Source organism: Notothenia coriiceps, unplaced genomic scaffold (assembly GCF_000735185.1).
Source record: "Notothenia coriiceps isolate Sejong01 unplaced genomic scaffold, NC01 NC01_scaffold00000490, whole genome shotgun sequence".
NCBI classification, from domain to species: domain Eukaryota; kingdom Metazoa; phylum Chordata; class Actinopteri; order Perciformes; family Nototheniidae; genus Notothenia; species Notothenia coriiceps.
Window position 1 is genome coordinate 87,050 of NW_011333191.1, and position 11,962 is coordinate 99,011.

Sequence of the window (11,962 nt, forward strand, 5' to 3'; positions counted from 1 at the left end):
TCGCCGTCTACGGGCCGGCACCGGCGTCGGAGAGTAAGGGGACTTCCACTCTCAACGGTGATCGCCATCGTGGTGAAGACACTGCATTTTTATTAAGGTTAGTACCGTAGTCAGACATAGTCTAGGCAACGTCGGNTACATTTTAATTTTATAATATAGTATCATCCGTCATCTTAAAGGGACCCTGTTGGCATTTTTGTAAAAGCTCAGAAATTATAACACATAATATGCTTAGTAAAAACGTTATAATTATTATAATACTCGACACTCCAGTCTACATTATGTTGTTCTCTACACCCGGGTCAAACGTAGGCGCAATCCGTTGCTCCGACAAAACTAAGTGGCCCCCAAACAGATGTTGTAGTTACTTTTACTTTCACAACATTTTTAAATGATTGTGACCACATAAGATCTTATTCTTCCCCCAGTAGGAATCCAGAAGCATGTCCTGTTCTGCACCTGGCCATTTGAACAGTGCAACATGCTGGAATTAAATGTAATAACGCTATATAAACTGATAAAATTAACAAAGATAAATAATACACTCCACCTGAAATTCCCTGTGAATCAAACTCCATGTTGTTATGCCTTTTTGTCCTAAGCAGATGTGTGGTAACATTACTTTTTATCAGGTGGACAACCAATCAAACAATTACAATATTGAAAAACCACTAATTTCTGTATCATATGCTGCAGTGAACCTGTTACCAAAACTAGGTCAGTCCTATCATAAACAGCTTGATAGCTCAAATGTATAACAAATAAGGAGAAATGAAAACAAATCAAACATTTTGAGAAAAGGCATTACGTTAACCGTCATGACAAGGCTGGAGTTTATATATAACAGTTTAAAGCAAGCTCATATTGTAAAAAACACAAATTCCTGCTTTTGCTTCTAGTAAATAGAAAGGTAGTTAACTATATATCATAATAATTTGTCTTTATAATAGTTATTATACATTCATTTATTTGTACTATCATACTAGCGTACTTTTTGTTTTATGTACATATATGGAATTGTACATTTTGCCTTAAACATTAACACATAATTAATTAGTTAGTTAATCTTTCAAATACTGTTGGGAAATCATAATAAAGTGCTACAGTTTATTTCACAAATGACACATTTGTTGTTGCTTTTGTCTAATTATATGTCTTTTATTTACGGTGTACCATGTTGGAACATTCTGTTTATTTATTGTATATTGTATGGAACATGCAATATGTCCATTGTTTAATTAAACAACCCCAAAATAATTGGGATAGAAAATGTAAATCTTTAAGGATTTGAAATATTAAAAGAAATAACCTTGAGATTTTTTAAATGATATTGGGTCTTTCCTTTTTTTCCTTTTTCATGACATTTTGTAGACCAATAATTGATTGTGCAATAAACAATTGGCCCAATAATGTTAATAAATAAGGAAAATAATCATCAGATGCAGCCCTACTAGAGAAGTAAATCCACACTTTAACGAGCTAGCAATCTGAGGGGATTCTTTTTTACAGATGGCCAGCAGCATAAACAGTTCTCTGGGCTCTTATCAAAAAAATATTAATTTTTTTATACAAGGTAGACCCTCCAGAAAAACGCGATTCTGCGATCGCAGAATTTACCGCATAATCAGCAAAATGGCGCAGATTTTTAAAATCCCGCATATTTATCAAAAGGCCGCATAATCCCCGCATTTTTCCACACAAAATTGAGGAAAAAAAAGTTAACTCGTCTTGACGTGACGTCATCAGCTCGCGCATCACAGAATGTAAAACAACACTGTATAGAGTGAACGTGTGGAGCTCACACGATAGAGAAAACACCAAGATGAAAAAAATCTAATCCATCTCATTTACCGACGAACATTTCAACTAAAGACCGGGCAAAAAGTGGGGGGAAACTATTCTGCACCCCGTGCAACTGTGTGTTGGTAGACATAAGAAGAAAAGTACGACGGTGGCGGACCCACCTTACGACCCACTTTGATTCATTCAAACATTCGAAAATGCTTTCTGATGCTGCGGACAAGAAAGCCAAACGACTCACGCTCACCGAGGCATCAACCTCCAAAACCCTTTCGAGGGCTACAAGAAACGAAGTGAGTTGCCTACAAGATTGAAGCTGGTCAGATAACGAACGAGTAAATGAAAACAGAATGAGGCGGAGAAGTGTGTGTGTGTGTGGGGGGGGGGGTGTGTGTGTGTGTGTGTGAGATTAAAATAGCCCAATTGCTTTTACAATAACTAAACATTGAATGTGTTTAATTGAATAGTAAAAGGGTTAAACGTTAGTGGCAGGTTGTGTGTGAGAGAGAATAAATAAGACAGCTCAATATTTAAAAAAATTGTTATTCTTTTTCCCCGCATATTTAGCATATTTCGCAACTTTCCGCATATTTCGCAACTTCCCGCAATTTCACCGCATAAAATCACATAAAACCCCGCATATTTAATCGCATAATCAAGGATTTTAGCCCGCATAATCAAGGAATTTAGCCCGCATAATCAAGGATTTTTGCCCGCGTTTTTCTGGAGGGTCTAACAAGGGTATGTTGAAAAAGTGGAAGAAAGTCATGGTATAGTTTGCTGAAAAAAGTTACAATTAAAAAAAAAAATCATAGTTTAGTATTTTGAAAATAAAGTCACATTATAGTATGTCTAAAAAAAGTGAAAAAAAGGTCATAGTATAACATTTATAAAAAAAAAACTGAAAAACTTTATATGAATTGTCTTCAATTAAAATGTTAATGTGAAATTAATTGATGACAAGTCAATAATCAAAACATGTGTGTCTGCGTAGTTTTATATTATATGAACAAGGTAGCACAGAGGTATAGAAAATAACATTTTGTGTCATTCAAACGTTCATTTGTTGAGGGTCCCTAAGTAAAACCTGTGATTAGAGCGACGGCTCGATGAGAGCCAACCGTCCTCTGAATGCTGAACGTGAAACTGGGTAAGAAGAAGAAAATGTATTCGCCTGTCTTCTTGCACAGAGATTTGAAATAGCGGATTTTATTCACGGCTCTGAACATGCATAACACAGACGTAGGTGACATTTAACAAGAAGGTGAGAGTAACCGTCACCAATGGGAACATATTTCGTGAAAACAAAACCCTGAATAAACCACATGACGCTAAATGTGAAACTCGCAATGAAATGTGTCGTTCCCATACAGTCTATGGTCGTTTAAAAAATAACTATAGGTGTTAACCGATACCTCGTTTGAACCATAACTGGAACACTAACACGTCTTGGTTTGGCACGGCTCAGTTAAACTGGGGCCTATGGGGAAAACCATGCTGGGTTGAGGTGAGCTGTCAGTGTCAAAAGCACTGAGGGTATTTCTTTTCATTTCTTTCTTATAAAACCCATTTGTTTCAGTGCAGTGTGCGACATTAAGAGAACATTAGCATATGGTGAGGAATGTGCGACATCTGATGAAATGGTGATAAATCTGTGGGAAATGTTTATAATTAACATGAATTATGAATTTGGTGGATTCCAATGACCTTATGGCCTCATTTCATTTTTAGGTTTAAAAGCATGGTCTCAGAACAGTCTCATAATACACACATGCACACAGAAGGATTCACACTTGTATTTCATGATCCCCAAAAGGATTCACACTTGTATTTCCGGATCCACACTTGTGGTTTTCAATGCACACACAATGTGTTCCGTTTCATATACATGTAAATAAAATCCTAATACAGAAAAAAGTTTTAAATGTATATTTTTGATCCACACATATTTGTTTTCCGTTTAAAACCTCTGAACTTGCAAACACAAACCGCTTTCTGTGCATGGATCGCTGTGCATTCGTGTGTGGGTTTTTTGAGACTCCCCTGACGGTCAACCGATTCGTACTTGTAATTTTTTCTATTTATAGCCAATCAGATGTCTCCTCAATTCTAAGCCAATCACATGAGCGTGCCCCCACGAGGGTAGATTTCTTGCGTTCATGACGTGGCGCTTCATGTACGCATTTTGCGCAGTCCGGAGCTGACAGGTCCATGGAGCCTGCCTGCAGGCGCTAATCTCAGGACACCTCCACTCTCAGTACATTGCCACTTTCCGAACAGGAAATGCACGCAAATACAAGCCTTTATATTATTAAGGTACAGCTCCACTTTCCGAACCATTTATGAATGCTTGTGTACACAAAAACGGCAGGCAAAACCGTTTTAAATGTGTGTTTCCTGTATGGCGAAAACAGCTGCTTTATTTATGTCTGTATGAAGTTGTTGTGAGTGTGGAGGGAGCAGCTACATGTTAGCTTAGCCTAATCGATCAGTGCACTACGAAACCAGTGCTAGACAGTGAACTGTCAACGGGGGTGAGCCCCTACGGTCATTATTAACAGGAGAGCTGGATCTGATCGATATGGACATAAACGCGAGTGAAGTATAACCGGAGGCGAGAGAGAGATCAGATCAGCTGCTGAGTCTGACGGAAGCCCATTCCCAAACCGCCCCCTACACCCTACCCCTACCCCTAGCGAGCTGACCGGACAGCCGCAAATGATATATTGAAAGTGTCATTGAACGCCACAGAAATCCTACCCCACGTGGGGGGCGCGCTCATGTGATTGGCTTAGACTGGGGAGACATCTGATTGCTATGATGAGTAATTACAAGGTTACAAGTACGAATCGGCTGACCGTCAGGGGAGTCTCAAAAAACCCACACAGGAATGCAGAGCGATCCATGCACATAAAGCCGTTTGTGTTTGCAGGTTCAGAGGTTTTAAACGGAAAACAAATATGTGTGGATCAAAAATACATATGTAAAACTTGTTCCTGTGTTTGGATTTTATTTACATGTATATGAAACGGAACACATTTGTGTGTGCATTGAAAAACACAACTGTGGATCCGGAAAGTGTGAATCCTTTTGCGGATCATGAAATACAAGTGTGAATCCTTCTGTGTGCATGATGTGTGTATTATGAGACTGTTCTGAGCCCATATAAAAGAACCCCATTTTTGGATTTCCTTGTTGATAGCAAGCTGTTAGATTAGCATGTTAGCATGGCTGTGGACCAAGGTTTAAAATCTCTCCACCTGCAATGGAGGAAATAATTTAAGTCAGACATCATTTTTATTCGCCAGAACATTAGCACTACTTGGAAATGTGTTTACTGTAGATGTTCAATGGTATAATAAGAAAATAATAATAATCGTACACAGTTGCAGACGTCTGGCCATTCATGGCATGTTTTTTATTTCATGGGAGTTGGAAAAGGACATCAGAGGACAGGAAATGATTTACAAGATGGAGCTACAGTAAAAATGACATAAGAAAGTTGTAAAAAGGAACCAGGGAGAAAGTTTCAAAAGGGAAATATTTTTCAATGGGAAGATTCAGCTGAGAAAGAAATGCCCACAGGTTACTCTGAACATATGAAATGCACCCACGTTCATAATTAAATCATCGATCATTGTCGCAACATAATTCAGCAGGGACTCTCAACAGAAATAAAAGTATCTTCCCAGTAAAGTACCTGAAACTTGTGGGGGTTAAATTGCAACTGAAAGCATCAAGGTTGATCTCTTATGTTTTACTTTTGGTTTTCTCCTTCAGCGTACAACCTTGAGAGGACTACAGGCATGATAAAAAACATGGGGGTAACGTGTACACAGAAACATTTAAAGAAAACTGAAAAATGATCATACTTTTGAATATAGGGCAGCAGAAAGTTTGCTCCAATTAATAATGTTTTTTAAATTAAAGATTTAAGTGAAATTTCTTATTAAACGCGCCCGGAACCGTCTGCATTTGGACGTTTTTCAATCTGTTCTTTCAACAGAGATACAACTTTAATGAGCTGCCAATTTGCTGAACGTATTCATTCAATATCATGTCAATGTTTAGACTTCAAGAGGGAAAGGAAATCAGATACAGTTTTAGATTAAAAAACAGCCAGGAGAATCTTCTTGTAAATGTGTCAGAAGTCTTAAAAGGGGGTTTGATCTACTAGATATGAAAAAAGGTGTTTAAATACAATTCTACATAATAAGGACACACATACCAATAAGCCGCAAACAACATTTCTTTTGTTCACAGCCACGCTTACTAATCCTCAGCAACTCTTCTCGATTAAATAACTCAGTAATCCTCCTTTGGACAGAATAAGGGTTGATCATGTTTGGGGCCACAAAAAATGGGGATGGGATTGAATAAAAAAAACAGGCAGACTGCAGCTAAATGGTGTCCTCCCTTTGGGTTTTATAATTCTTTGAAAACACAATTCTTGGGGTGTGTTTACTCGGGACATGAATTGGACAAAACCAGTAGTAACAAAGGACATTTCTTTACAGCACTTTGCCTCTGATGAGCCGGACATGACGTCTCTGCAGGACACTCACAAACATTTACACCTCAGGTCCAGGAGCCCTGACCTGCTCAACATTACAGATAAAAACAGACAAACACCATCCGTTGTTTGGACGTTTGTGTGGTGCGTTCAGGTGTCAGCTCTACACTACCTCTACCTGTGAGAACATCTTACTCCTGTCAGCAGTCTGTCGTCCTTCTCTGGTGCAACAGCGCTCTCTTGTGGCTACACCCTGAGTCACATCACATCTCCTGTTAGCTGAGCGCTGATGTGTGGCACAACACAGTGAGCTCAAGCAACACCACTGACTGTAACCACACTGTACATATACATGGAGTGTATATAAATATATTCACACTGCAGAGGAAACATCAAACTTTCCTCTCCTCTCTCTCTCTCTCCGTCTTCAAGTGTTTTACAACCTGACTCACGGTTTTCCGTTCACGCTGCTGCTTGCACACGTTGAGTTTTTGTTGCGGCTCAGCCAGGAGGACAGGAGGCCGCGGGGCCGGTGCGGGTGGTGCGGGGCCTGCGCAAGGCGGACCATGCGGGGCGAGCGCCACACCTTAATGGTAGAGTCATCGCTGGCGGACAGCAGCAGCTCCTGGTCGGCCGGGCTGAACGCCACAGAGTTCACCACGTCGTCGTGAGCCAGCCGGGCCAGACAGATGTTGTAGTGACGGTCCCAGATGTAGCCGTGCTTGTCCTCTGCTCCGCTGTGGGGGCGGGGGGGGAGAGATACATCAGTGAAGTTTACTTTATAACATTTATAAATACAGAAAAAGAAACAACTATTTTTCTCATAAATTATTCTTCTGATAAATGTCTCTTTTTATAGCAATATATTAGAAATAACCTAGTTGTAGAAACCATTAAAAAGTTCCAAATAAGTCCAAGTTATATAACATCTAAAATGTCTTGTTATGTCTGTCCAACAGTCCAAACTCAAACACAAAGAAAAACAGCTTTTTCCAAGATAAATGAAGCTGTTCATTTTGAGCATTTGTTCCAGTAAAAATATTTACATTTATCAATTAGTTGATTTAAAGGTGGAGAAAATGAATCAATGATTTGTTTCAGCTCTGAACGTCACCTTATGTGAAGTCACTAAAGAAAACATGGGGCGAATAGACCAAACTAACGTGCGAAAGGGAATTTTTTACAAGTAAATATTGAAGCATACGTTTGCATTTTCCAAGTCTAATAATACCCACATGTGTGAATGCCCGTTTGAAGAGTTTGTGGAAATATATTCAGTAATGTATCAGTCATTGTAGTCAGAAAAGTAAAAGTCTCCATTTTTAGTTATTTTTTCCTAACCATCTGAGAGAAACATTTCATTTCCATCTTCTATTTTATTTTGCTCCTAAAATGAAACCTCAAATGTAATATTGCAAGTGTTTTTCCTACATTTTGTAAGTTGTCAATGCCAAAACAGTTAAGAATTTACAAATGATGAGCATGATGTAAAAACAGAATCATTGTGATGCATCTGTCAATATAGTATGCCAGGAAAACACAGTTCAACGACACGAGTTGTCAATTAGCAGTGACAAGTTCACCACAGTTTCAGTATCACTTCTTTCACACGGCAAGGGCAATACCCAGGTTTATTACCGGTGAAGCCTGCATCTGTGAAAGCTGCATATATCGATGGAAAGTTACACGTCTTTGTCCACTCACCTGGCAACAAAGTCTCTGCTGACGTCGAGGAAAATGAAGAAGCACTCGTCGTTAGGCGTGAAGGCTCGGTGAGCGCGCAGGCTCCTCCTCTCCTCCCTCAAACTCTTCAGATCGATGACATGGAGGTCGATCTCCTCGGCGATGGGAGGAGGAGACATCGGGTCAGAGATCACACAGCCCGCCGGCCAAGCTCGGCTATTCACATAAAGGTACCTGATCCATAAAAGGAGAGAGATGACGCCATTATGATAGTGTTTTTCATGTTGTGAAAACAAAGTGTGCTTATACATTAAATGGCAATAAGTACCCAGACACACAGATTAGATCAATATGATAACAGACATCTCATCCATTAACATAGCTCTCCCTTTTGGGAAGGTTTTTCAGGGAGATTTTGGCTTCTTTAATCCTTTTCAGACCGTCAGAGTAGGGCTGCTCAATTAATTGTATTTTAATTAGGATTATGGCTTGCAACGATTACGAAAACAACGTAATCGAAATAAAAAGATTATTTTTTTATTATTATGACTTTTTTTTTTTTTTTATAATCTTTTTTTTTTTATTGGTTTTTCAGTTGAATTATACTTAAAGGTCCCATGTCATGGCCATTTCCACTGATCATAATTCCATTGTTGAGGTCTACTAGAATAGATTTATATTGTGCAATTTTCCAAACTCACATTGGTTTCTCATACAGCACCTCTGTAAACTACGTGTATTCACTGAATTTCACTCTCTGCCTTTAACGGCTCGTTGTAGCTCCAGTAGCTCCAGCCCCCCCCCTCCCTGTGAGCACAGTGTGCTCTGATTGGTCGGGACGTTGTGAATCGCGCTGAGCTCCGTGGAGGTGTTGTTTCCTTGTTTAGCGATACACAGCGAACACAGCCAAACTCATCCTGAGCACACACAAAGTCACAGCCGAAGTAAAAACAATAAGTGTGGCTTGATATTGAGTAAGAAAAAGGTTGATAAACGCTGTGAGAATGGGTCTGCAGAGAGAATTTCGCCGCGATCCTAACTGTCTGTTATCAGCCTGCAGCCAGGGAGGAGAGATCAGTAGAGCTGCATGCACTGAGTGTGTGTGTGAGGAAGTCCGTGGATTGGTTCATTTGGACCAATCAGCGGGGGCTTAACGTAACGGCTCCACGGATTGGTCCATTTCGTTCCGGGTACAGTTGACATCATGCGTACCCGGAAGAATCAAATGGACAATGACGTATCTCCAACAAGGCGTTTTGGGGAGGTATTTTCTGTGTTAGAGTTTTACTCGCTACAGGTTTGAGGGTTTGTGACTCTGCAGACCGTTTACATGCATAAAAACCTTCATAACACAGAAGGGGACGGGTAATAACCAGAAAAGCATGACATGGGACCTTTAAAGTTCAGGGTAATCAACTGTTAAAAACATACAGTTCAACATTTTTTTCTTCAATAAATTGATGTTTTCAAAGTAAATGGATAATCGTTTTTAATAATCGTGATATCAATTATTGACCCAAATAATCGAGATTATGATTTTTGCCATAATCGAGCAGCCCTACGTCACAGTCCCCATTAAAGTTCATACCTATATGAGCCTGCATTGAAGCATGCTGAATCTGTACAACATTTACTAACCTGTGGTCTGGAGAAAGGCCCATACCGATGATGTGTCCGTGGATATCAATAACATGGTCCAAGGAATCAAAAAACTCATCTGAACTCCGCTCTTCCCCGAGCACAGGACCGCTGGTGGTCATCTGCTCGGGCTTGATCAGCTTAATACCTGAGATAGAGTTTGATATAGAGCACATTTAAAACAAACGTCGACCAGAAAGAATGAAAACGCACAGGAAGGATCAAATAAAAACACATGCATAGCTATGAGAATATAAGTAAATCAATAGAAGCATAGTATGGTTTGATAAGAGCAGAAAAATAGAGAATAAAATACAAAAACATAAAAAAGCAGTTATAATAAAGATGCTTAAGAAAAGAGAGGGGAAACCAATGGAGGGGTGAATAGTTCACTGTTACAGGAGAACTATTAGCTCTTCCAGCTCTTTCTAATAAACCCATCTGCACATTTCAGTCATTGTATCTGCACGCTTTAGCTTTGATGCCGCAGCCTTGAATGGATCTTACCTATCTGGTGAGGGGAGTATGTAAGGCTGCCGGTGGTGAAGAGTAAGTACGTTTTGTCCTCTCCCTCCCCGGGGTCAGAGGGCACGATGAGGCTGGGGTCAGGGGCCTTCGTGTGCGCTTTGCCCATCATCTTGGCCAAGTGGGTCTCAATCGCCATCTCCGTTGGACCTACATTTTTACGACTCTAATAGGAGGCACGAAAAGAGGCAGAATGAAGAACAGTATCACTTCAAAGGAACAGCTAAAACTGCACTCCTTACTCACCTGTATAACGTTCTCTATGCCGGAGATGGTGGGCTGAGCATGGCGTGCGGTAGGGAGCCTGGCAGCCTCTCCCAACTCCCCTTCCTCCTCCTCTTCCTCACTACCGGAGGCCCCCAGATCAAAGAGGAGTGGCTGGTGCTGCTGCTGCTCTTTCTGCCTCCGAGCCTGGGTCTGAGCTTCGTAGTCCAGCACCAAGTCTGGGTTGTTATGGCGACGGCAGTGAGCCACCATCACTGTGCGGATGGTGCTGGCGTTGACGTTCTGGATCTTGAAGAGGCGCTTGACTACGTTGACGTTTTCCGATTCAACATCCTGTGGGAGAAAAGGATAAAGATGAGGAGGTCGGACGATTCGGTGGAAGCGTTTTATTTTAAAGGGGACCTATCATGCAGTACGTGTTTTATACATGAATATGTGTCCCCAGTGTGTCAGGGAACTCACCAAGTGTCAGAAAACACAACCCTCTCTCTTTTCCTCCATACCCAAATCTCTAAAAACGGGGCTGCAACGGATCTGATACAGATTTGAAATATCTCTGATGTCAGGAACGAGGAGCTCCGCCTATATGGCCAACACTCCACCTATCAGGGGAATGTGGGGTTGGGCCACGGCCGGCCATTGCCGCTCGAAAGCGCTGGAGACGCTGTAGTACATATGCCAGGCCTGTAAGTGGCGCTGTAGTCTGCCACAAAAGCAGCGAAGAAGACTTCCCGCGCATGGTTGCCCTTCTGTTTATTCTCCGCTGACACGCCGCAAAAGAACTTACGAACATTCGCAACAAGATTTACGACACCTCAAAGACACTTTACGGACAAACAAAAAGACTTTACGACATCGCAAAAGGGACTTTACGGACAGCAAAAGGACCTTTACGACACCTCAAAACACCTTTACGACCACCGCAAAAAAAACTTTACGACAACACAAACACTTTACCAAACCACCACGAACGTGAAGTCCGGTGGCATTGTATGGATTATTTTGGTTACAGACACCTTCAAAAAAGTTTTTATGGTTTGTCTAGTATCTAAAATCGGTACGGGAGTAGAGCGAGATAAAACGGAGGAAAGGTCCGGGGACAAAACCGGTTCCCGAACTAGAAGACACTGACATCGGAAAAATTACGGTTACTCGAACGTCCGACTGGGTGCGGGGGGACGTCCCTCTCCCCTCACACCGAGACTATCGAACGACCGACAGTCTTCCTCCCCCCTCTTTTTCTCTAGAGGCAGAGGCACAAAAAAATATAATATAATAATTAGTCAAAGCAATAATTAAACAAAATTGTCGAGTTATTTATTGTTCTTCTGGAAATTGGCCGGTGAAAAAGATTAAAACAGGGCCTTTCTAAATTTTTTTTGAAATTGCCTGTACAAACTGGCCCGCTTTTTTCAGATTGACCTTTGAGGACGGCGTGCCAGGAGCAAGGAACCCTTCTCCGCTTCTCCACCCACCAAACAGTAGACGACCACCTGATTGGCCTCTCTTAATGTCACTCCCTCCCTTAACGTTACTGATTGTCGTCGTCCTCGGTTTGCGAACGGAGCCCCTCCCTCC

At 41.0% G+C, this 11,962-nt stretch overlaps 1 protein-coding gene across 1 annotated transcript in view; it reads right to left on the minus strand.

Moving 5' to 3' along the window:
* Positions 1-5,186: 5,186 nt before the first annotated feature.
* Positions 5,187-11,962, minus strand: part of fbxw5 (F-box and WD repeat domain containing 5) — a 12,536-nt gene continuing 5,760 nt past the window's right edge. Inside the window, exons 6-10 of the mRNA XM_010780498.1 lie at positions 10,406-10,717; positions 10,142-10,325; positions 9,635-9,782; positions 8,018-8,230; positions 5,187-7,050 (exon numbers count right to left, since the gene is read on the minus strand). Coding sequence (XP_010778800.1) covers positions 6,762-7,050; positions 8,018-8,230; positions 9,635-9,782; positions 10,142-10,325; positions 10,406-10,717 — 1,146 coding nt within the window. The 3' untranslated portion in view covers positions 5,187-6,761. The remainder of the gene's footprint in view (positions 7,051-8,017; positions 8,231-9,634; positions 9,783-10,141; positions 10,326-10,405; positions 10,718-11,962) is intronic.